This window comes from Trachinotus anak, unplaced genomic scaffold, assembly GCF_046630095.1.
Source record: "Trachinotus anak isolate AG129_WGS33_773 ecotype Australia unplaced genomic scaffold, CSIRO_AGI_Tana_v1 ptg000018l, whole genome shotgun sequence".
Classification (NCBI taxonomy): domain Eukaryota; kingdom Metazoa; phylum Chordata; class Actinopteri; order Carangiformes; family Carangidae; genus Trachinotus; species Trachinotus anak.
Window position 1 is genome coordinate 7,436,401 of NW_027273869.1, and position 26,243 is coordinate 7,462,643.

General features: G+C 42.0%; 1 protein-coding gene across 2 annotated transcripts in view; it reads left to right on the forward strand.

Moving 5' to 3' along the window:
- celsr1a (cadherin EGF LAG seven-pass G-type receptor 1a) overlaps nt 1-26,243 on the forward strand; it is a 91,428-nt gene that overhangs the window by 23,850 nt on the left and 41,335 nt on the right. For both annotated transcript variants that reach the window (XM_071501592.1, XM_071501593.1), the window contains exons 2-6: nt 14,796-15,151; nt 15,324-15,612; nt 19,242-19,464; nt 21,585-21,700; nt 23,323-23,411. In XM_071501592.1, the coding sequence (XP_071357693.1) occupies nt 14,796-15,151; nt 15,324-15,612; nt 19,242-19,464; nt 21,585-21,700; nt 23,323-23,411 (1,073 nt within the window). The remainder of the gene's footprint in view (nt 1-14,795; nt 15,152-15,323; nt 15,613-19,241; nt 19,465-21,584; nt 21,701-23,322; nt 23,412-26,243) is intronic.

The following is a 26,243-nucleotide window of genomic DNA, read 5'->3' on the forward strand; positions in this document are numbered from 1 at the left end:
AGTCGCTGTTACCCTGTCTTTCACATTTGCAGTAGGTTTCTGGCTTAATTTTCCTCTCTCAAAAGCACACAACCCTGAGGGAATCACTAAGATCCCCGGAGATTAACATGATGAAGGCCCCAACCAGTAAAAACCCAGTAAGGGCCCATAAAACCCAGACCACAAAAAACACATGTGGAGCACAAATAGTCTTTGTAAAATGCACCTGAGCTACTCTCCACAACTGCCTTCTACTTGTTTTGTAATCCAAACAGAGAAAGAGAGAGAGTACGGTATTTCAGTCGTGGCTTGTCCAGGCTGAATGAATCGCTGACGGCACAGGGCCAGAGGAGGATAGAAACATCAAGAGGTCAGCTGGCAGCCAGCAGCTCCAGGTGGGCTGCGAGCCTGGCTGAGCCCGACCAGCGCCCAGACATCTGCGTCTGTATCAACATTATTTCAATCTGCTGGCTGGACTGCTTGGTGACTAACTGATGGACTGAATGCATGAATGAATCAATGAATTTCACTGCTTGCCTGGCTGACTTATTTAATGACTGAGTGGGCTCATGAATGACTCATTGATTGAGCAAATGTTTGGCTGGGTTACCAACTGGCCAACTGTGTATGGACAGCTGATACACTACATATTCCACTGCTGTGTGTCAGTCAGGGCAGCCAGCCAGAGATTCGGGATGTATTCTCAGCCTCCCAAGAATCTAGCAACACTATAAATGCAAGTAGTTAAGACTGAATTTAAAACATAGATTACAAGCAGTCATCACTTCCTGCGACTCACTGGTGCACGTAATGTCAATCCGAATCAAGTGCAGGAATGGTGACTTAATCACAGCCTAGATCACGCCGAATAAAGGTGGGGTTTTTGGACATTTATTTGCAGTGGACATCGGAGATAATTTTATCCTTGGAAAGTGAACGTCGCACTGAATCTAAAAATCATCTACATGTGCTCAGACTTTACTGTTATGCCTCCCGTTGTGGTGATAAAGTGTAAAGAAGAAATCTACCATCACTGCCTCCGTGAGCTGTGCGTCTCCGTGCCACTGATGCTGCTGTAACTGCTGATCGTGTGATAACTTCCCGATGTTTTTGGAAGACCAGCATGCACCTGTCCCTTTCACCTCGTGCAGTATCTCAGAGTTTGAAAACCTCTGGAATATAGCCCAACTTTTTGTAGATAAAAAAGCCCACTTCAACACAGATTATCTAATGTGTTCAGTTTTACAGTTTTAAGGACCAGAACCCTGTTCAGGTAACCTCGATTTTAGTTGAGGACACCGCATTTAGAAAACAAGAAAACATCTCTGAAGGCAGGTTACAAGCCCCATTGTGTATGTACGTCTGCTCGCTGAGCATCTGTAGTGCCGCCTTCTGATAATTGTTAGCTTTCACTCTTCCTCTGACAGCCTGAAAGTTCCGGCTAATACATTAACAATTTATAGTGTTTCTCTAGACTTCCTGAAGTTGACAGCAGGTCTGAACGCAAGCCTCCAGGGCTCGAATTCTCGACAGGAGAACAGAGGGTGAGGCATTTGGGGAGTTTTACCGTGGCTAATTAGGAACAAAGGCAAAACTAGCAATCATAGAAGCCTGCTTTTGCAAAAGTCACTCTGTTCCTTGGTGATTCCCTTTTTTTCCTGCCCCAGCTAGAGTGGACAGGAGACATAAAGTGAGGAATGGCAGGTTTCCAGCAGACTTGCCACTTGCCGAGGGGTGCTAAAACGAAAAAGGGGAGAATGTGTCTGATTTCCCTCAGAATAGTAACATTGGTTATTGTTTGAACTATGGAAAAGTGGAAAACCCAAAGGAATAAGTGAGCACGCGGGAATAATACAAGATGTGTGCTAACATCTCTGGAATCTCGATGTAACTCTTTGCTTTTTTTTTTCTTTTGCTTGAGTACACTAATGCTCCATTTAATGTCTTAATGGCTTCGTTCATTCAGGCAGTTTTATCTTAAACAATCAAAGCCACAATCTGTTTGAATTATGTAACTACCTTTTAAAAACACCATTAATCATTCCAAGGGACTGAAGCAATCAGTTGATTCATCAATGAGTTGCGTGAAGCGTAAAAAATACCAAACATTTGATGGTTTCCGTTTCTCGGATGTGAGGATATGCTGCTTTTCTAAACCGAGTCTTGGAACATTGATTGTAATTAACATACAGTTTGAAGAATATTTATATTATCAGCATCAGTATCAGGTTGTGTTCTGGGGCATTATTATCATCTTTTTTTGGCTATAATACTTTTAAAATTTACAGTGAATGTTGCTGTGGTTGGTGTCTTCCAAGTTATTGTAGGATATCGGGATTAAAGCTACTTTCAGAATAAGAGTTTTAGTGCTGGAATATCAATTGAAAATGTAAATATCCTGTTCTCAGTTGCAGGAAGACAATCAATCCCAGACTCTTCTGGATGAGATCATTTCTAACCTAACTGGCCCTTTACTTAAGCAGCCTGTGTCTTTGAAAGGGGGCGGAGCTTGGGAGGGTGCCCCTTTAATGCCAGCGGGGGTGGAGGCTGGATGGGGGTATTGAGCGGGCATTCAGCGGGTGTCAGTGGGCTATTCGGGGGTGTCGTTAGGGTCGGTGTCTCCCAAGCTTTGTCCTCGCAGCAACAACGAAAACAACTCCACACTCGCACACATCCACAGACTTGAACACACACGAATGTCTTGAAAATTTGCCTGACTATTTAAATTGACACAAGTCTCATGGTTTCCCAGGGAAACCCCCCCCCCCTCCCCCCAAACACACACACACACACACACACACACACACCTCCCATTTCCCTCCTGCATTGTTGAAAAGAGCCAATGGTGCGTTGGCTGGTAACTAGGCACCCTATTTATCAGTTACCAGCACCAACAATAACTGTAACCCGACACCTCCTCAGAGAGAAAGAGATGGAGGAAAGCAGGGAGAGTTGGAGTGAAATGGAGAAAGAAAAGGAGTGAAACAGAAAGTCTGGGACTTCCAGAAAAAGAATGAGTTCAAATCCAGTTGCTAGTTATGTTTAAATGATTCATTTTATCATTTACTATATTAATTTTTTGTGTATATTAAGAATATTTGTTATTTTGGCATTTAAAATCTTCAATATTTTACAACACCAATAAAATGGAAATGTCATAAAAGCGAAAGACAAACATACAAATATGTGAAAGAAAGCCAGGATGAGCAACATCTAACAACAGCGGCAGAGAAAAAGAGAGGATCTAGTGTCAGTGTAATGGATACTCGGGTCCTATTAGGCCATTCATGGCTGGGCAGCTCTTAAGAGAGCAGTGCAGGCTGACCTGTGAGGAGGCTTTTGATCAGTGGGCGCCCCCACCAAACCTAACATTTGTCCACCATTAGCTTATCAAATGGGATCAATACTAAAGTTTGCAGGAGACGAGGCGCAGCGTGTGCATAATGTGCATTTAAATATTGTATATCTGTGAGTATGTGATTTTAACATTTGTGCAGAGCAGCAGAGCATGGTCAACTGTTGACTGGGCTGCATGCTCTTACATAGTGTGTATGACTCTGTGTGTGTGTGTGTGTGTGTGTGTGTGTGTGTGCATTCCCGGTTATAGCTGAGTGATTCCTTCCCACAAAACAGAAAATGGCCCATTTGACTCTTCACCTTTCTGTGATCTGTTGAATGAGGACTTAAAAAAGATCTAATACAGCTAATACTAATCAGTCGACCACACACGCTGAAAGGACTTCGCTCGCCACGGTGATAACATCAGTAGACAACAGCTTTCCTGCAAATACTATTAATGCACATGAAGGTGTTTGTGTGCACGTGACCATAAAAGTCCCACATATAAATTGGACAGGTGGAGGCGGGATGAATGAGAGGCGTTTTACTTTCATTTCGAGGGTGTGACCATTATGATTCACTCACTTTTTAATGATGCCAAGTTACATAAAATTGGACACAAGCAAAACACACCTTTGTTTTAAGTCCTTTTCACTTCCAGACTGACCAGGAAAAATCCCTGAACTAGTGATTTTTTAAAATATGATACATTTTAATTTGAGATGTTATTTGCTTGTTAAATCATTATGATTTTTGTATTTTTATTATTTGTGCAAATAAACTAACTAAAATGATTCAATGGATTTCTGATCGCTTCCTTGAAAGTTCCCGTAATCAGCGGGAGAATTATTAGCAGTTAAGCTAAGTTTAAATTCATGTTATAATCAATTGCTTTTACAAGTCAACTGATATTAAGTTGTCAGCTTTCATATCGACAAACTAATAAATGAACCAAACCACACCAGAGTTTGCTTAGACTTAACCAAAGAGGTGAGGTATGAAATCACCCAGACTTTGTTGCTTCTTCTTTTCATCACCAGCTCTGACAGGTCATAATGATGCTCATTCTAGTTTTTACATGATGTCAAGGGCTAATGGCTACCTGCTGGAGGTAATTTACAATACAAGTTTGGACTGGTCTTTGCCTCAGCTGATCTCTCTGCAGCTCCCACTCGCTTTGTCCTGTGGGTTCCTTGGCCACTTGATGTGCAGTAATTTCCACTTTCAACTTATCTTTTTCATTCTTTCCTTTACTTAACCTGTCTTTCTTTCTAATATGAGTGTGTGACATCCACCTATAAAAAAAAAAAAAAAAAAACAGGTACCCACAGATATTAAATTACAGATAGCACTCAAAACAAATCATGGCAGTTGAAGGTCTTTGAGGAATAGAAGAGACAGACACTTTTACCACTAGATATTTGAGGTCTTCCACTGAATGATCAGTTAAAAGTGACGGTTAAATTACATTTTGCAATAGAAATCTTCAATTAAACTGTCTCCCAGTTGTCAGACAAAGACAGAGAAACTGTTCCTGGATCATTTTTCTGTCTCGTTAATTTACCTTCAGACTGTGTGGGGTAAAACTTGGCCCACATTGACATAGTTGCCTAAAGGGCTTTTTTTTTTGTCATCACATCATCTGGTTAAAACAGAACCCGACAACACCTGGAAGCTGTGACCTCTCAACCTTTAATAAGAGGAAGTGGAGGGCTTTAACTCGATTAGGCAGCTCAGGAGAGAGGCTGACAGACATGGGAGGATAGAGAGAGAGAGGGAGAAAGAGGGCTGACACAGCTAAAAGACTGAGGTCTCAGAGTGCTTGAGTGGACAGCTAAGTGGATTTAGCAGTGTTTTAAAATCAATTATGGAAGCAGTGCCACAGTTAGAGAGATCTGATACTGCCACCGATTGCCTCCACATTTAGAGAGCTAATGGTGCTTGATAGTGCACTGTTATGCCTGTGCTTTCTCTAGACCTGATGTTGTGTAGCAACTGATGTTGTGCTCTGAAATGTTATAATTAAGTTTGTCTGAGCAAGGAAAAGTAAGCATCGCATGACACTCACCTAATTGAGTGGACAAAGAATTTATTTCTCATTGATTCGCTCAGGTTGTGGGAGACTTAATCTAGTTTCCCACAATGTTTCCCTGCTCTGTCTCACTTCCTCAACTTCCCATTTCTACTTCTCTCTGTCCTGAGGGTGTCTTCTCAAACTTGTTAAACACCAGAATGTGATGCACACTACCAGCTGCTGATTGTATCATCAGAAACCTTGTCACAACAACTCGCCTGATGCCTTTTCTGCCTACCTCTCTGTTTTCATGTCCACATCTGCACTTCAGTGATCAAGGTCTCTCTAGTATCTCCGTGATTAATTACCTTCTTTGGCAATAGTCTAGCGGGCGATGAGCTAACAAGTGCACTAATACCAGTCAGCCCTCAGGCACTCAAACAAGCCCGGCGTTCATTTGGGCTCGTTTTGCATTGTCTGGCCTCCTCATCCGGGCTCGTTTAGTATTGTCTGAGCAGGAACAGTGCTTCTATTGTTCTCACCCCTCTCTCCCAGGGATCCGAAATGGGACATAGATATTCTAGCCGGGTTGGTTCTTGGCCTGGCACTCGATGCCCCTGAGTGCTCTGCTTAAGTAGAGCCACTAAGGGCACTTGTGGAGGGCTTGTGAAGGTCCACTCTGCTTAAAGGTGGAGGTGGAGGAGAAGTTGATACAGCGGCACAAGCTTCTGAACTCCCTCGTGTGCCAAGTCAGAGGTTTCAAACTGTGACAGCACTGTGTGTGGATGGTTTCTAAACCACTGTGCACCGCACAACATTTTGGATGCATATAGCTGTTGTCCATTGTGGTGAACAAAAAAAAAAAGGCTTCAGGCTTAATCGATACAGCTATGTACTCTACAAATGTAACGGCCTGCACTTGCACTTAATGGACTTAACTGCGATTCTATAATGTGCTGCAAGTGCTGTGAGAATGTTTTGAGTGTACAGCAGTACTTGTGGTAAAATCAATCCAATGGAGTAGGCACTAACATGGGACTGAAGCTGCAGCTGTTGTGCCGTTTACATTGTGGTTTAGCCATGTAGTTGGTTCTGACAGAAGTGTAGCCTCATGTTCAGACAGATAGCCCTACAATAAAACAACAGAGTGAAAGACCCACGAGTTTCGAGGCTTTTCCATCCATGAGTTAGACAGACAAACATCTTAACTTCTGTTGCAAGGATTGCCAGGTAACAGCTCCTCCAACCCAAACATCCATAAAGGTTGCTTGTCCTTACCGTCAGATACAACCTATAAAACCCATAAGAGTGTACCAGTGGCAGGCAGACCAGACTGTCGTCATGGTAACAATAACAAACATACAGTTGAAGCTGCTGAACGGCCATTTATCAAACAAACAGCGTTGATGGTTGTACACGGCAAACAGGTTGGCCTATCCATCCACCCCAACCTCCACCTAACTTGCACTTTGTTGCTCTTTATGCTACATCACCTGACTTCCTCCTTTGCTCTCATCATTTTGCTATAGCTTGGAGAGATTGCCTGGGGATAAAATGTAGTCTATGGTTGCAATAGGTTGCTGGCCTCTGAGGTGGCCTTTGAGCTTGTGTTTTCACAGAAGGACAAGTCTTTTAGGTTGAAATACAGCTTTCATGATAAAGAGTAGACTGTCGGGACTGTGATTGTCCCGCCCTATGTCTTGCAGGATAAACGTTTTTGCAGATGATGCTGTATTTTCTTTTGCGGAGCCCTCCATTAGCAGCCCCACGACACCAACACAGCAGTCCAATTCAAATGAATGAAGGAGCTTTGTTTTTTGATATATAGTGATTTTGTCTGTCTCAACCAGTCCTAAGGCATAGTCCAAACTGGAGTCTATAAAGGGCTAGTCCTAAAAAGCTGATTCTTCATATGTGGTACATTTGATACGGTTGAGGTCGTTTAATGATGATGCTGCCAGCTGGGTCCAGAAAGAGTTCTGTCTATGTGAAGAAAAACATCGTCAATCATGTATTTTATAGTTGACTTGATCTGACATCTGTATCAGCCGTTGATAGGCACATTCTTACATTACCACAGGAATAAATCAGTTTTACCCTTTTGGGTCTTTTTGAAATGACCCTGTTCAACCTCTTCAGTCTCTCTCCTGGTTTGTCGTCCCACCTGTTCGTTCAAAGAGCTGTTCGAATGGGTCAGTCACTGATCCTGGTTCAGTCGGCATGTCTACATTGTAATCCCACCTGTTCTGTGGCTGTAATCAGGATGTTATCCTTCTGACAACTCGAGCGCACACCCACCCACCCAACACCCAAAACCTCACCCACGTCCCTCCCCTCTTCCACCAGTCACTCCTGGGGTGTATTGAGTCTTTTGTGTTCCTGCCGCCACTTTTTTTTTTTTTTTTGTCACCACTAGTGTGGTCACCGCAATGAGATGAGGATGAAGAGTAGAAGAGAAGGAGAGGTGGTGGGAGAAAGGGAGGGAGGTCTTTGGCTGAGTTGCAGGTGTCATCGGGAAATTAGACTGCAACAGCTGTGTCTTTATGTGTATGTGTGTGTATGCGTGATGATTTATGGTCACACATGCACACACAATTTGCAACTCTGCCACTATAGTTATCAGCATTGGGAGTGAAATACCCAGACATACACACTGTCTCTCTCCAGTTCTTTATTGCTGTTTTCTTTCCCTTTTTTACTCATGCTGCATATTAAATCACATACAGTGCATCATTCTCCTCCTTCTGCTGCCTCTCAGTCCATAGCTCCCCTCCCTTTTCCAAGATTTCACACCTGTCTAAAGTTTTATCTCCACGTGTCTGTGTGAGTGTTCAAAGCTTAGCCCTCTCTGTCCTCAGCACTTTGATCAGACGGACATACCTGAGAAAAATATGGCCAACAGCTTGTGGAAGGAGATGAGAGGCCTTTTTGCTGAGTACTTCCAGATATGATTGAACACACACACACACACACACACACACACACGTGTACACATGAGCAGATGAGTGACAGCAGATGGAAAATCTAGTGCTGAGTGTAAACTGACAGAGGTTGTCAGGTAGAATCCCGGCTCTGTTAATCCTTGTGTAAAGCTGTGATTACAGTGATAGCGAGCTGTTCTTGGCTGTGATTGTACTTGTATGACAACAAAGTTTCGGCTTTGTGAGTCCTCCAGAAATCATATTGTCAGTTTGCTAGAACTGCACCCCTTTGATTTGAAAAATGTTTTTAGATACCATGAAATAAAATACAGCAGGAGTCTGGTTTTCTATATTTTCTTCTTATAACATATAAATCTCCCTGTGGTCTGTATCTGTTAACACGTTGCCTCTGGCATTCCTGTGGTTAATCATCTACTCTTGGTTAGCCTTTGTTTGCATTTGAAATCACCACTGCGTCTTTGTTAAAGCTAAACAATTAAAACACATACTCCATAATGGGAAAAGTGCTATTACACCCAACAAAGAGTTTTACTGCAGACTCATTGGAGGGTGAGGCTGACTTCAGTGATGGAGCCATGTTTTGCCCTCGTTGTCTCTTCAGGCCTACCTTTGAAATAGAGCGGGAATTATTTCATTGAAATGGTGTTTTCATAGTTTTGTTGCGTTGATGATAAATAAGAGTAATACCTGATCCACATATCCCACCTGTACATTTAGGCAAGAAGCAGAACTAAAATTTGTTGACTTTTTACCATCTAATTTGAAAAATAAGCAAATTTAATTAGTGGGACAATATGCAACTAGGTTTGAGGCTGGTTTTGGTCACCGAGTGTCTTGTTTGATTCTCTTTGCTTTCTGCTGTAAAAAAAAGTGGGTTGTTCTACATGACGCTGGTTGTTAAGTTTTGAGGTAAATTGAAGTTCCATGCCATTTTTTTTCCTTCTAACTAAATCCCCCAAATTATCTGAGTGCCATTGTGTGAGTTACTCCTTCACCATCCTCAGTGGTATTTATTTTGTTTTTAGCTCTCCAGTCTCTGAGACGTTTCTCCCTCATTTCCTGCTTTTGCTAATCTCTTTTTTTCCGTTCATCTTTTATTCCTCCAGCACCTTTTGAGTGATGATGCTTTGATTGCATTCACCTCAGTGTGATTTTTGTGGGGTGATTTCCCTCTGCTGTCAGCGTACAGGATGTCTGTCAGTGTGTCTGCAGGCTGCTGATATGTGATCTGATGCTGGCGCTAGTCGCCATGAGAGAGAAAAGAAAGGAAAAGGAGATGAGACTTGACATGATGTTGGACTCTGATCAGAACGTTTGGAGTTACTATTGGCGGGCAACGCTTCCTTTGAGGAAAACTAAAATGTCTTAATAGGGTACGGGCACACAAAGAGTGATTGCAGAGATGAGAGGACATGTGAAAAGATGAGAGAGATTGTGAAGCTAAGCAGTTGAAAGTTATTGTTTTGAGCAGCTTTTCTTATCACGGAGATGTTTCAGTGGAAAAGAGAAGGAGAAATGTTGCCAGACTGCACTGCTCAAAGTGTGTGTGTGTGTTTGTGTGTGTGTGTGTGTGTGTTTGATCACCCCTAAAGCCAAGCTCAGTGTTTGTTTTCCCTTCCTGATAGGCCAGAGGTGTTCAGGTGTGTCCAATAAGGAGGAGCTGACGGTTGAATTTCTGCCCAGCGATTGGCTAGAAGCCACTCAGGTTGCAGGCTTTGTATTGATTCAAATATCTGAAACCTTTTTGTTTGCAGAGAGAGAGAGAGAGAGAGAGAGCAGGGGGAGAAAAGGAGAACTGAGAGGAAAAGGAGGGAGAAAGTCGCCTGCTGCTCTCTGGGATTTGAAAGTACCTGATGGGAGTTTTTCATTGGCTGCTTGGCTGTAAAATTTTAACTGTGCTGTAAAAAGTGTTGCAGGGTGAAAAAGATTTTTTTTTTTTTTTACAATGCCCTGCCATTATTAAGGCAGGAAGCCTTAATAATGGCAGGCCTCCCTGGCAGTTGTAACATTTTAAGCTTTCAATTACTATTCTCTTTAGTTGTGATAAATGTCAGCAGGACGGAAATAACTTCATCAGCTGATCATGACTAATGAGGTTCGGGAAGATCACCTAATGAGGAAAAGAGTTTGGGTACTTTTACAAGTAAAATTTTTTTTGTAGATCTTTTTAAGAGCACAAAAAGTAAGAAAAGAATGAAAAGAAAAGATAAATGAAATGAAATATCTGGGCTGTTGTTTATTTCACTCCTCACTAGGATTTTAGGAGGGCAAACCTGACCTTTCGCTGTGTGTAAAACAGGGTGAAGTGTGTCTCTCTGGTGGGCTCGACACGTCTCCGAAACCTGTTGGAGCCACAGATGTCTTGTTGGCTTGCTATTGTTTTACTGACCGTCCCTCCCAGTAACTGACTAAACACAGTTGTTGATTCTGACACCGTGGAGTTGGGGAAGGGGGGGCGGCCACCAGAGTTGACGCTGACTGTATCACTGTACAACACATACGTGCAAATTCATTTCAAAAAGAAAAGTCTGGTCAAGAAGAATAAATTATGACTGTTGTATTTTCAGAGATGTGGATGATTATATCCTCAATAGTGTCATTATTCTGTAGCAAAAGAGCCTCAGATACAGTATTTAATACATTTGATAATAATATGGTGACAGTGTTATTACCACTGATTATTTAACTACATTCAACTCTGGATGTCATTAAAACTTCTTGTATATTTTTCGTAACAAACAAGTTAATGAATACAAAACCTCATAGATTTTAGTGGGCAAGTGTGTGTGTGTGTGTGTTCATGTGCTGTGTGTGCTTGTCGCTCACAGTGACAGCTGGCTGGAGTGTGTGTGTGTGTACGATTTATGTTGGTTACAACAAGCACAAACTGACAGACAGACACCTGTGTGTGTGTGTGTGTGTGTGTGTGTGTGTGTGTGTGTGTGTGTGTGTGCAAGAGCGAGAACTATATAGTCAGACAAGCACACAAACAGCTGACAGACAAATGCATTAACTTTTTTTGTGTGTCTGTATGTGTGCACAAGTGTGTGTCATTTGTCCTCACACACAAACACAAACACGTGTGTCATTTGGGCGGCTTGCTTCACAGCTCATTAACAGCCCTTATCACCTCTGCAGCCCTCAGCACCTACACTGCAGGCCTCTAACTGTGTGGCCCACTGATAATATCTTCTGTTGTTTGCCAGTATTTAATTAATCCACCTACAATGTCATAAAGACAAGTCACAATAACGACTAATCTAACAGGTTCCAATTAAAGTGTTAATCATAACTCATTTATTTTTGATAAACATTTATCAGTGCTGTCAGGCTGTAAAAGAGCAATAACTGAATCATAATGCGCTGTAATGTGTTAAACCAACAGTGTAGATGTATGGCAGCTAATAGAGATAAGGAGATGTGTGTAGTTAATTAATGATTTACCCATGATACTTCAAAAGTGTTCCAAACTTTGATGCACGCACCTCTTGTCATCTATTAAATCCCTCTCAGTATTATTAAGCCCCTTTAAACCTGTATGTGTCTGTTTGTGCTCATCTGCTTTTGTGTGTGACGGCACGCTTACACACATAGAATTCTTTTTTCCATGGCATCTCCCCGTGACACACCCTTTCCATGGTTCAGCCCATCCTCTGCATGTCTGTGTGATCCCATGATAGCAGCTGGTGGCCTCTATAAATAGCCCTGGCAGGGGTGTCCCTGGAAAGAGAAAGGAAACAAACAACTATCTTGTAGAAGTAAAATATAAATTATTCTATGAATTCTTCGCGGTGGTCATTTTTGAGTAAGAAAAGTAACAGATACTTTGCTCTTCTTGCAGTATGTAAAAGGCAACATGTCACACTACTTAGGTTATAATTGGCGCCGCATGATTGCATAGCTAATGCGATCTCAATTGGGTTTACTCAGCACTGGCCTTGTCTTCTTCTGCCTCATAAATTCTGTTTCACATCTTTCCCTGACCGTGTGATCTTTTCCGTCATGCTCCGACATTTTTGGATCCAGCACTGGTCTCCTGTAGCGCTCTGTGGTGTCACTGCTCGTCTTGATCTTTCACACTAATGTCCCCCGCTCCCCCCTCCACCATCCCGTGCCAGTCAGACTGCCCCACCCACTTTGGGAGGCTAATAATTCTTAGAGCCCTGACTGCATCAGAGTGTAGTTTACTTAGTCAAGAAATAGCTTGGCTTGTGTGTAGAATAGGTGATGAAGTCCTGTGTCAGTCAGTGTGTAAGAGCCACTGAGCACAGCTTTTAGCATGTAGTTTGTGTGTGTACATAGTTAAATGTAGAGAGAAAAGAGAACAAGCATTAGTCATCAAAGTGGACTTTTATTTCCTAAATCACAATAGCATGCACGGTAACTTCTCTGCCACACTGTGAGTCCATGCAGCCTCAGTGTATTTGTATGTGTGTAAACTATGAGCTGATGAATCTCTGGCGGCAAGTGGGACAGCCTACCACTGTATTCCCAGACACAGAGGGAGAGACAGGTGTGGAGCGCTGCAGAGGAGTAGACACAGTAGCCAGCAGATACTCTGTCCGCTAGCAGTGTGTTGAATGAGCACCTCCATTCCAGCACATTACACCACAGCTGTTGCTTAATGTCACTGCCCTGCAGAGTGACTGGTTAATGCGTGTCTGAATTTGTGTGTGTGCTTTTTGTTACTCTTGTTACCACCCACCTTGATTTATGTCACTGCAGCCACGGTTGCAGCAGTAGCTTGGCTTCACTGAACGAACTGACCCCGCAAGTTGCTTCCCTTTGTGAGTTATTCACCCTGATGCAGTTGGAGTTGACCTCCAGTCTGGTTAGCAGTTAGCATGAGGCTAGCCCGACGAGCTGGCCTGTCCACACCCTGCCCTGATTGACAGTGCATCTGTGTTTGTGCGAGGAGAGTTTAAGGTCCTGAGAAATGACCTCATGTATGTCTGAGAGTGACAGGGCACCTGTGCCCGCACCTCACCCTGACTCTTTCACCCCTAAACCTACACACACAGATATACCTCACACTCAAGCGCTCGGTTTGATGCGGCAAAGCTGTGCAATCGGACCCATCTCCCTGTCCCGCTTCAACAGTATTATGCCCCCTGCCAATTTCATCTGGCCTCACCACCTGTTGTCAGCTGTATTTCACCCAGCCCGTGCACGCTGCAGCCTTCAGCCTTCTGTTTCCCTCCATATGCACTAGAGCTTACAGTTGTGCCTGAAGTAGGTCTGAGACCAGACCCAGCCCTCCCCGGGGACAGAAACCCTAGACTGATCCAATTACTCCCAGCCAAGGCTTGAATCAGACCAATCTGCACCGAATGGCAACTACTTAATTCAATCTACTGGCAGAAGCGTTACACAGTAAACAAGTCAAGCTGTCAAGATGGAGAGAAGAGATCACAGAAAGGGCCGACATATGACTGGGTCTAACCACTATGAGTTAAGGCTGTGCATAACAAATATTTAGCATACATTAGCAATATTAAGCTCTGTCCAGGCAAACCTGACTGCTAGTTATATTACAATTTAGGCTAAGGTTAGCATCTTTTTTCTGCTCTGTTGGATTTTGGGAAGTTTTCTTGAGATGACTTTGCCATGTTATGTTAGCAAGAAGAAAAGGTCTTTTACATTTTCTCGTGATACGAGAACAATGCTGCTCCTTTATTTCCTTTTCTTTTAAAAATATTATCAGCTGGTGATGATGCGAACGTTTTGCTTGGGACATGCAGCTTCAGCCTCAACACTTTTTTGTATCATTGCACAGCACTGAATAAGCACGATATCTTGCTAACCATCTAGTTAATATTTAACACCCTTTTGGAAGTTCCTCATTTTCATACTGCTCAGCCGGAAACATTACAAGGTCAAAAAGATCCAATTTCCAACCAACTCATGGAGCTAATGCTAACTAGCTAGCTAGCTGCAACTAATAACATCTGCCAGCATCAGTTATTTCAGTATTAAATGTAGACAAACATTTCATTAAATGTTTATCTACATTTAATACATAGAGTAAGAGAATGGCAGAGAAGAAAGACAGCAGTAAATCCAGGTAATATGACGGTCACATGCCTTCACATCAGTGTGCCATGATAGTAGTCAGGAAAGAAGTGAAGAAAAGAAATGTTGTATATACACACCTTGGCAGGGAGTAAATCATTACCACTGTATAGTATAACTATTACTATTGGCTGTTTTTACAGGAGGAAGTGTCTTTTATTTTGAAATGACAAAAGACGGATAGATTTTTCTCAGCTTTCTAACTTTTATTACTCCTTGGAAACCTTAGAAACACCCTTTTGGCTCACAAGTGTGGGTTGTGGTTTGCTAAATATGACCTTCTGCTCGGCTGATATGCACTTACCTCACTGAAAACCTGGCCCTGGCCAACACAGGGCCTGATTTGAGTCCTTTGATCACTGTTTGCCTGTCTTTGTACTTTTGAATCAGTCCACATTGTTTACTTTACTCTTGTTAACGGTCAAATATCTACTCTCTCTTTCTTCTAGATGGTATCCATCGTGTTGTTGCCCTGTGCACGCTGCGTGTCACCATCATCACTGATGACATGCTGACCAACAGCATCACAGTGCGGCTGGAGAACATGTCCCAGGAGCGCTTCCTCTCTCCCTTGCTCACCCTCTTCCTTGAGGGCGTAGCGGCTGTGCTCTCCACCAAACGGGAAGCAGTGTTTGTGTTCAACATCCAAAATGACACCGATGTGCAAGGCTCCATCCTCAACGTAACCTTCTCTGCAATGCAGCCTGGAAGCGCCCCGGGTAAAGGGACGTTCTTCCCCTCTGAGGAGCTGCAGGAGCAGATCTACCTCAACAGGACTCTGCTCAGGCTGATATCCTCTCAGGAGGTACGGACACACAAGTGCACATATGCACATTCACATGAGCACAAAATGATAAAATTCTCCAAAAACTGAGCATATCATCATTTCAAGGCTCTGAAACCAAAACAACAGAGGTTAGTGGAAGAAATCCAAAAACAGATCTACTAATGTGACTGAAATGTCTTCTTCTCCCCAGGTGTTGCCGTTTGATGACAACATCTGCCTACGGGAGCCCTGTGAGAACTACATGAAGTGTGTATCGGTGCTGAAGTTCGACAGCTCCCCTCCATTCATCGCCTCTGACACGGTCCTGTTTCGGCCCATCCACCCCATCAACGGGCTGCGCTGCCGCTGTCCGCTCGGTTTCACCGGGGACTACTGCGAGACCGAGATCGACCTGTGCTACTCAGGGCCGTGCAAGAACAACGGCAGGTGCCGCAGCCGAGAGGGAGGATACACCTGCGAGTGCCTGGAAGACTTCACAGGTGAGTTGGAATTTTTTTTTTATATAAAAAAATTCAATAATACAGATATTTCAATTTATTTTATTTTTAAAAGAAGTCAAAATAAATGATCTTGAATTTTTCTGGTCAGATCCAATTAAAAACTACCTGACTTGTTATGATGGGCAGGTTTTGCAGTTTCTGGTTGTAGCCCCTCTTCATCCTACATATGATAGTGGTGACAGCTTTCACAGCTTTTTGACGTAATTAATCTATTGATCTTCTATTGATTGTTTTTGGTGTTTGCATCTGATTGGAGAGAGAGAACCATTGATAACTCTTTATTTACATGTATTTTCTGGACTATTTTGATTATTAGAAAAATACTAAAGATACTATGTCTTTTCTTTTTTTTGTCTAAATGACACTATAGTGTAGTGTGCTTAATGCAAATTACGATATAATTACTATTTTATGTGTTATGTGTTGTGTTAAAACATAAAGATAAAGGTATTTTCCTCCAAAGACAAGCTACAAAAGTCTATTATAAGTATGTGCAGAGTTTCCTATTGTGTCTGACAATGGCTTTAATGACTTGTACAAAACTGCCAAACCACACTGACAGGTTGTAAAAGCTCTCACCGCCTATTGTTGTAGCTTGAGGTCGACCCCAGTGCAGGGAGAGAAAACATGCTTTGTAATACTATTGGTATAGTCACCTGCGCACACACACACACGTACACACATTCATGACAGTAGATTTATTGCTGTATAGAGGTGTAAGGAATGCTGACTATACTGGTCCAACCGGAGCCGTCTCAAATATCACTCAACCCATTACCCAAAACCACATTAGCTTTAATAACATTTTTGCCTTGAAACTCAGAATAATCATAATACAGTAACTATAACACTTAAAGCAGCTCTTATAAAAAAGACAGATAGTCTCTCTCTTGCTGGAAGCTGTGAGTTAAAGTGGCCCTGCTCAGCATTCACGTGGTTGATGAGCTATGGGAAGCTTTCATCATTCCCATTGAAATCACTTTCTGAAATATTTCCCGATGTCAGTGATCTTCCTCCCATGATTTCCCCCTTGTTAATCTGATACCTGACCGACTGTCCCCGCTCCTCTGTCTCCCCCTAATAGAGCCTAGAGGGCCCGACAGCCTTCATCCCTCCTCTCCCTCTGTCTCTCCCAACACTCTACCTCTCCTCTCCTTCTCTTCCTCCATCTTATCTGATGTAATTACCTGATTATAGCTGCCCTCCCTCACCTTCCTCTCCCCCTTCCCATGTCCATCTTCTCCACTCACCCATCATATTTCCCTTACCTACATCTCGGTGTCCCCGCTTTGAAGGTCACAGTTCAACTCCAGATAGACAGGGCCCATCAGGGGCCATTATGGAACTGATGACAGCAGGGGCCCGCTCTGTCCTCCTTGGGTTTCCTGCATTACAGGGAAACAGATCCTTATAATTCTCCCTCGGAAAAAAGGATTATGCTGAGGAGAGAAGGGCCATTAGCTGGTTCCAGGCGGTGGTGTTGGGGGGTCTGTGTGTGTCCTGGGTGGAGTGCTCTTGTCTGGACAGCAGGTTGACACATAATGCTGCATGGGACATAGAGGCACCTATTACAAATAATATTACAGTCAGGAAGAGGTCTCTTGGTGCATTCGTTCAGGAATTTAAATGAGCAGAGCTGGGGAAATGGGCCCAACTCACTGATTTTGGACAAAGCTAGATCCACATGGTCATTTAGGAGGAATTTCCCTTGGAGAGACCAACTGCAGTAAGCTGCTGAATTAGATAATGCAATATAATAAATTTGATATCAGCATGCATTATAGCTGCAGATATTACTCACCTCAGTAGAGACAACTGAGGCTGCTGGTCAGTCATTTGATGGTTCCATCTGGTATATATTTTATATTACCGTCAGTTGATGTGATGTTTACTTCCATCTTCTGCACACATCTCTATTCCATTATCAGTACAAATGCAACTGTTGATTAAAAAGTAAATATCGCAATCCCTCTGTCCAATTGTCTAAAAAAAAAAAAAAAAGGTTCCTGAGAAGAGGTGGAAATGCAAAAACAAACATAGTATTTTATTCCATTGGGTTTAAAGGTCTTGGAAGCAACAGTTAAAGGTGCTCTCTGCATTTTTCTGGTAAGCAAAAAACCTGTTCTGTTTACATTCAGTGTTACCTACCAAAAAAAACACACTGTGTTTATCCCTGAAGATACAACAATGCATTCCTTCCCCAGAAAACACTGATATGAATTGAACCACCCGTGTGTCTGTGTGTCCCAGTCATGGATGTATTGTGAAAACTGAATACCGTGTTCAAAGATGGCGCCCCATTCATTCCTGTGAAATTTGCTCACTTGGTGGATCAGATTTTCATAATAGAGTCATTTTGTTGGGTTCATGATGCTCAGAAATGTAATGACCGTTTTATAGCTGCTCCTTTTCCTTTGATCATGAATGGGAAACATGCTTTTAGCTTGAGTAAGTGCCATGTGATCAGTTTCATAGAATAAAGGACTATCCCACATATTGGGTCCATTTTATCACCAGTCAACAACAAATTCCCTCTAAGAGCAGAGATAACATTTCTCCACTGAAAGAGAATGCAGTGTTTTCACAGCAGTCCATACCTGCATATTGAAACACCAATGAATCGCACAGACGCCTTTATCCAGTTTTGAAAACTTAAAGTTCATTTAAAATGTAATTCTGGGCAACACTGGACATCGCTAGGTAAAGTAGACGTAGAAGGGGTTCAGGAAAAGTGGGTACAGATTAGAAAATTTAATACACACAAAATCTGAAACAAATGTAGGAATGCAGTGTATTAATTCAAGAGTGAGTGTTTTCCTTAACTTCATAAAACTCAAGCTGGAGTGACGCTAACAAGCACTTAGCTGGTCAGCTTTTATCTGATTTTTACATGGTTTAAAAGTATCACCATGAGTTCAGCCATGGGTTGGACTAAATGGAGGAATGTCATCAGCTTCTTTCTTTCCTTCTCTCTTTCTTCATTATGTTTCTGCCCTTATCACTCCTTTATCACTCCCTTTCCACTCTCCTTGCTTCTGTTTTATCTCCCATCCTCTCTCCTCTCTCCAAATATGGCCAAATCACTTTGTGGCTAAGACCTGTGCTTCCCAGAAAGGGCCTATAAACAGGGCTTTGTAGTTGCTTATAATGTTTAGATAGAGTTTCTCTTGAACTGATGTTTTAAAAAAGGGCCTTAACAACATAACACACACACTGCAGACTCAACAGCATAAGGTACAAGTTAATAGTGTTAGTGTGCTTGATTGATAATCAAAGGCATCCTGTTAAAACAACTGGATTCCAATCAGCTGATATTAAGTCTGTATTTCAGTCAACGGTGGACAACATGCTTCACAGAAATGATGAAATGATAATAAATTGATGAAAGGATGTGACAGGTAATTTATCATTCACATGCCACTGAAGTTGCAACACACAGCTTATACATACTATAGAGACAAGTAGGTATCAAGGTATAGGTATAGAGACAAGGTTTGAAGTTGGTACCAGTTCAAACTAAGGCAAGTACCAACACTAGTAAAAAACTAGTTTGGGATGGTACTACAGTTGCAACACAACTCAGTGACCTCTCCTTTATTTTCTCACAGGTGAACACTGCGAGCTGAATGCCTCATCAGGCCGTTGTGTGCCCGGTGTGTGCAAGAACGGTGGCAAGTGTGTCAACCGTCTGGCAGGTGGTTTCATGTGCCAGTGTCCACAAGGGGAGTACGAGAAGCCCTACTGTGAGATGACCACCCGCAGCTTCCCCGGACAGTCCTTCATCACCTTCAGAGGCCTCCGGCAAAGGTTCCACTTCACCGTCTCCTTCATGTAAGTACTTTCTAACCTTCCTTTCTTCTTCTGTTCCTTTCTTCCCCACCTCTACTCCTAGCTCCCTACCTTATTAATTACCACCAACTGCCAAACACTCCCTTTGAAATAACTGTTTGGATGAAATTCAATTGAATATAAAGGCAACGTAAGACGCCTCGAGCTTTCCACTCTCAGGCAGCACATACCCAGCTTACAATGATAAAAGAGGCAGATTTATCCATAAAAAATGTTTGTCATTTTTGAAACAATGGATCATTGATTTTAAACAGAGGCAGCTTCTGATCTTTAGCCAGCGACTTGATTTTTCAGGCTGAAATGAAAACTGCCACGAGCAGATCTCATCAGATGTAGTTTGCTAAAACTAAGCTAATAATAAGCCAATTTAACTCCATGGTTGAATATGCTGTCTCCAACTGACTTTTTAACATTGTCAGCTGACTTGTTTTGAAAGAATATGCACTTTAAAGCTACACATATATAATGTTGTGCTCAAAGCCTGTAGCTAAAGCTAACTGGTCACAGACAAAAAGTCAACCTCCGCACCAAATAATTGTTTGTGTAGAAATGTGAAGATAATAAAAAGTAATTTATTTTGTATAGCATTGTAGGACTAGTTAGTCCGTGTCTTAGGTAACAATGATAAGGAAAAATATAACATCAGACTATTGATTTGTTAACATAACCCTATGTAGCTGCTTAGCTTAGTAGCTTTCACGTTGTGTGTTAGAATGAGTTTAGAATGGGGCATTTTGTTCATTTAATGCACTAATAATTGCACCTTATGTTAGGGCAGATAAACACACTGTTTCATCCATTGTTTATATTTGTATAGTTGTGTTTTACATCACTCTCCAAAACTTTTGAAATGCTGAAATTAACTTTAAAAATTTGGAGTAGCTTGTGAGAATGTTTTACTTATGCCAACTATACGGTGTCTGCCACCAAATTCAAGTAATTAAAGATGCATGAAATTTTGGATTTACAAAATCTTTGCTGTTAAACTGTGTGGATAATATTTAACAGCAGTAAGTCTGTGATAATGGTAATTTAGGGAGTGTCAGGAGCTGCACAAATAAACAGTTCAGCGAGCTAAAGTGTGTCAACCGGGGCGTGCCGAGACATGTACACACTTTTCCATTGTGTCTCAGTTCCCTTCTTTCAATAGGAGCATGCATATACACATATAAGAGCAAAGAAGACGCTCACTCTGCCTACATGTGCAACTTTATGAGGTGTGCTTGTGTTCTCACCTTTTCAAACAAACTGAAACCGCTGGAGGAAAATAACCCTGGTTCTGCAAGTTTTTGATAGTCATACAGTCAATATTATGCAGAGAAAAACTCTTATCACTTGTTTCGTTACCAGTCATAGGTAAGATAAATTTGATAGCGCGAGCTCACCGACAGCGTGACGGTGAGAAAGGATTGCAGTGAGGTGAAAACAGGAAAGGCTGTGTGATGAGTTTCCCTTATCGGTGTTTGGCTACAGCCATCCTGACTTCCTGCCCTCCTGGCCTCACTGGCATCTGCCGGCTGACTCCTCTGCCCTCACCTTACACTCCTTACACACAAACAGCTACACATGTGAACTTTGTACCCTCATAGAACAAACACATGTGAAGGTACTGGCTCAGAGACCGGGTCCCTCTCCCGCTCTGACATGTGGGATACGCTGGTGCATCATCTAAGGCAGGGGAACGGTTTCCTCTCTGCAGCCCACCGGCTTTACACATCCTGCCTTTCCTTTCCAAGTGACTTTTCCTGAAGAGCTCCTTGGTCCTTTCATCGTAAAGCTATCTGCAAGGCCTTCAACCATTCAGTCTGTTTGGGTTGGATAGGTGCTTAGAAATGTGACAGGAAACATGAGTCAGAGCAGAGAAAAAAAACCAGCTGGAATTCACTCAGCCTTTTCTGTATCACAAATCTGAATGTTCATTGTTTTATTTTAAGTCTGACTTACATCTTTTATACAACTAATAACCAAGCTAGTTTTGCAGTTTTTTTTAGGTTAAGAAGATACCGCATTCAGTGTCTTCATTTTCGGGTTGATTGTTGGGTTTCAACTTTCATAATGAAGAACCTAAAAAAAGCCTAAAAAAATCCCATCTGTCTCTACAGGTTTGCCACCAGAGAAAGAAATGCTCTGCTTCTCTACAATGGCAGATTTAATGAGAAACATGATTTCATCGCCCTGGAGATCATCAACGAACAGATTCAGCTCACCTTCTCAGGAGGTTAGGCTGCAGCCTCATCATGTGTGTTGTATGTGTGGTGACCACTTAGAGTAATTGCTGTTAATATCAGCTACACTGTAAGTAGATTAAGTCACTTTATCTAAAGGGACTTTCACAAAGAGCTGGCTAAATAGCTCGTATCAGCACAAGCTCTCTTTTGACAAGGGTGTGTGTTTTTGTGTATGTGTGAGCTAGTGCGTGCATGTATCCAAATGTACAGTTTGAACATGTTCATTTGTGTGTGTGTGTGTGTATGCGTGTGTGTACGGAAAGTGTATCTCTGTACGTTTAGGTAAGAGGGATGGGTGTGTGTTACTATTTTGAAAGCAGCTGCTTCCTCAAAGTGGGAGCTGCCAGACTGATTAATGATGGCTCAGACACTTAACTGGCCAAAAAACACCCACATAATACACACACACACACACACACACACACACACACACACACACACACACACACACACACACATACACACACACACACACACATGCACACGCTAAAGCCCACAATCAGCAGAAAAAAACTTGGCTTTTTCAGGAAAAGTTTTTAAAGCATGTACATACACACACACAACTATGCACATACACACGCATACTCACACACAAACAGCTGAAGCGCAATCAAACACACACCCACAATCACTGTTAAAACTGCTAACTGTTGGACTGCAGATCAAACACATATTCCTTTGACTGGTGACTGTTGTTTTCAGAGCCGGGCTACTTTCCCATGGTACCAAACAGGGAGGAATCCAGTTCAATATGATTATGTTGGGTGAAGCCTGTTTGGGAACCAAGCCAAGTCCATGTGCCCTGCTTCAGATCTGAAATATGACTAAATACTGAATGAATGAATCATCTAATTAAATACTTGAGAATGAGCGAAGTAGGTCACCATTTACTAACACAAACAGCGCCCTCTTTCTGTTTGGTTTCTCACGTGCACAGCCAGAAAACAGCCATCATTTATTAACTCTCTATCTCATACACTCACATACAAAGACTCACACACATTTCTCCTGAGAGCTGCTGCACGGCTTACTGATTTCCAGAGCAGCAAGTTCCTGCCTTTGACAAACAGTGTAAACCCCCAGTAAATCTGCTGCCTTTGTGCTCTACAATCTTCTCACTGAGAGCCATTGATACCGAAGACGTATACTGGCTATCCCAACTGTGTTGATTGATGACTATGGTGTGTTTGTGTGTGTGCGTATATCAGTATATGTTTGTCAAGTTAGGACACAGAGTTTAATGGTAATTTATCAATAACCTGTGGAATATGTTGAGGGAAGTAGAAATCCATTAAAGCAAGATCAATTCACTTTTGAAAGACAATAAAACACAGTCATCCTCTTATGGATAGTATGAATTGTAAATCATCAGGAGACATGTTTATTGTGGCCCCACCATACTCACAGAAAAAGTGACACACTGTTGTTTGAAATTTATAATGTGAAGATGTTAAACTGTGCAGCAGATGTAATCATCGGGCGTGTGTACAGTAACTGACATTATACTCACTATTCACTGTTGCTGTTCCTTTCTTTCCTCTCACTCCCCATTCACCATAATAAACTTTTAATTTTTTCTCTCTCTGTCCAACCTCTGTCCAACCTCACTCAGGTGAGACAAAGACCACCGTGTCTCCCTACGTCGCAGGCGGGGTCAGTGACGGCCAGTGGCACTCTGTCCAGCTCCATTACTACAACAAGGTAAGGAACTTAATCATCCAACCGAGTGCAGCTGCTCCTGCTTGAGCAGAAGTTTTAAATGAAAAAATTAGATGGGGGGTAAAATTAGTTTGCTGCTGCAAATAATGAAGGTCAAGATCATAACTGGCCAGTGTTAAGGGTGAGCAAACTCAGCAGTGATAATGCAGGAGTGAAGCGTATGATATGTGGCTTTCTTTGAGGCTACCGTGGCGGTTGACCTTGACTACTGGTTATCTTAACTGTGCAGGTTTGACTAGTGACGCTAACTCTGAAACTTCTGAAAGAAGCGCTGAGGCCTGGCTGCAGCTTCCAGGGTCAAAAGTTCATCAAGAGTATTTTCTAACTAGACAGCTTTAGTACATACTGTACATGTCTTAAAGTCAAAGGTAGATTGTCTTCACATGCAGCCTATGCATACCTCAGTAATGGTACAATCTCAGTTCAATCTCAATCACTGACAAAAGGATTTCTCTTTTACCGCCAGACATTTTAGTTTGTTACATTCACAGTGTCTAAAGTTGTTTTTCAAGACGTTCCCACGATGGTCCTCTTTCCTCTTTACTGGGTCCAATCTCAGAAAAGAGGCAGCGATTATTTCACAACCTAGCTCATGTAACCACTTCAGTTGTAATATCATATTAGAAGGGCTTACACTGCAGTCAATTGCTTGTATTATCTTCCAACAAACTTCCAGAGCCTGCAGGCATTGCTCTTATAGCATTAAACCAGACAGGAAATAAGGTAACAGTGGCTTTCTGAACATTTACATCCTATAGTTTTGTGTGTGGTTGTTAATTCTATAAGTTTTGGAATTTACTGTCTCATGATTCTCACTATAAATAGCAATATTATGTACGGAGCTGTGAGTTTTAGTGTAGCATTGCTAACAAAGACAAACAATAATCATCTTGTGCATGATTTCAGTATTTTTGCTGAAAGCTGAATGAGAAGTTAATTTGCCATCTACCCTAAATGAAGCCAATGGAGTCCAGCCTCATGAGCATGTGCTAGCCTTAGCCGTTCAAAGCTAATATGCTAGCTGGAATGCATGTGCTGTGCTATACTGTTACAAAAGACATCAATCCCCTTTTTTCTTTTTTTTCTTTTTTTTTTTTTACCTTTTCTCCATCTCCTTTCTTCTCTTTCTGCCTCTTCCTTCATGTATCTGACACTGAAGACTATAGCATCACTGGCTTGACCCAAGACATCCAGCATCGCATTTCAGCAGCACCGGCGCCTGTGTTTTGCACCTTGTTAAAAAGAGTACCCCGCTTCTTGGCCTAACACTAGCCCGCAATGCACACCATCTCACATTTCACACTCTGTTCTGTACCAGCTATAGAGCCCATAGCATACTTGGGAGCCTTGACAGGGAAGTATTCATCAAAGGTGATGAATCAGGCTACCACACTGTACCGTGTTAGCTGCAGGGTCACATCTGTATCTATTGTTTGAGGTGTATTTAGGCTGTATGCCCCTCTTTTCAACAGTGCTGCCTTTATGATACTAGAGACAATGGCTTAAACCTTGTAGAGCTTTGTTAACGTTGCTGCCAGGCTCCTCACTACCGCAGGTATTATTTGCAGGATACAGTCTGTTGGCACTTCAGACCTCTTTGTTTTGTTTGTCTCTTTGGTTGTCTTACGTTGGTAAGAATAGCTCCATTGAAACAAGAGCTTAATTTCCACGATCTAACAGATTTCCTGCTTCGTTCCTCTTCTTTGCCGTTTGCTTTTCTTATTTATTTAACTTTGCTGATCCTATAGGCTTCCATTTTGCTGCTGTGACATGCAAATACAAGTAGTACTTGCACAAAGAAACACATGAATTACACCAGAGTATGAAGGTATTGTTGTGCTATTATTGTAAAACAGGGTTTGTGAATGTCAGTCTTAATGCAGACCTGTGATTTGCAAAGCTGGTGACACATTCCATTAAATTAGCCCAAGGCCGACTGTAGCGCTGACGCAGGGTCAGCTTTTCGTCATGTGTTCAATGGTCAGAAGTCGGATTGACTGATGGTAATTTAATCCTACATCAGTTGCTGGAGGGATTAGTGGAAATGTATATGGCAGAAAGCAGCAATGTTCTCACAATAGATTAGACATGTTGACATATGAATGTATGGATGTGAATGAACCATATGTGTGCCGTACATGAAAGAGCACCTAGATTCACGCACACACATTTGTCTGTAGTTAGCATTGCTCACATAGCATAAAGACGCTGGAGGGGAGATCCGAGCCCAATTCTTAAACTGTGATGTAATCCAGACTCATGTCAAGCAAACACACACATAAATAATGTCCCCTCTCTGTCCTAATGTTATCTACTGGGAGCTTAACTATTATAATCAGTTGCCTGTTGCACATAGTATACTGTAGTTAAAATATACTGTATGTATATATGATATATTATATATGCTTAATATATTAAGTGTTTAAGAGTTATTCATGTCTAAATTAAGTAAGGTCAAAATGATAATGATATAAACTAGGAAGATTTGAAATTGCACTTTCCAAATAATGCAATTAAACCCAACTATACCAAACATTAAGCTCATGATGAAAACCTATAGAATTTAGCCTAATACTATACAAAGTGCTAACTACAAATGAAAAGGGTAAATAAGTAATTGATTTACTGGTGCAACCTAATCCATTGTTGTTCTTCCCACATGAACCCCAGTTGTTTTTCAACTGTCCGGACAAAGCACTCACTTACACACACGCATGCACAGATGGTGATTTATTGGGTCAGATGATGAGGCGGTTGAAGTTGTGCAGGGTTGCACGGGTGCCCCCTTTTAAATCTGCTGCTTCTCTCTCTTCA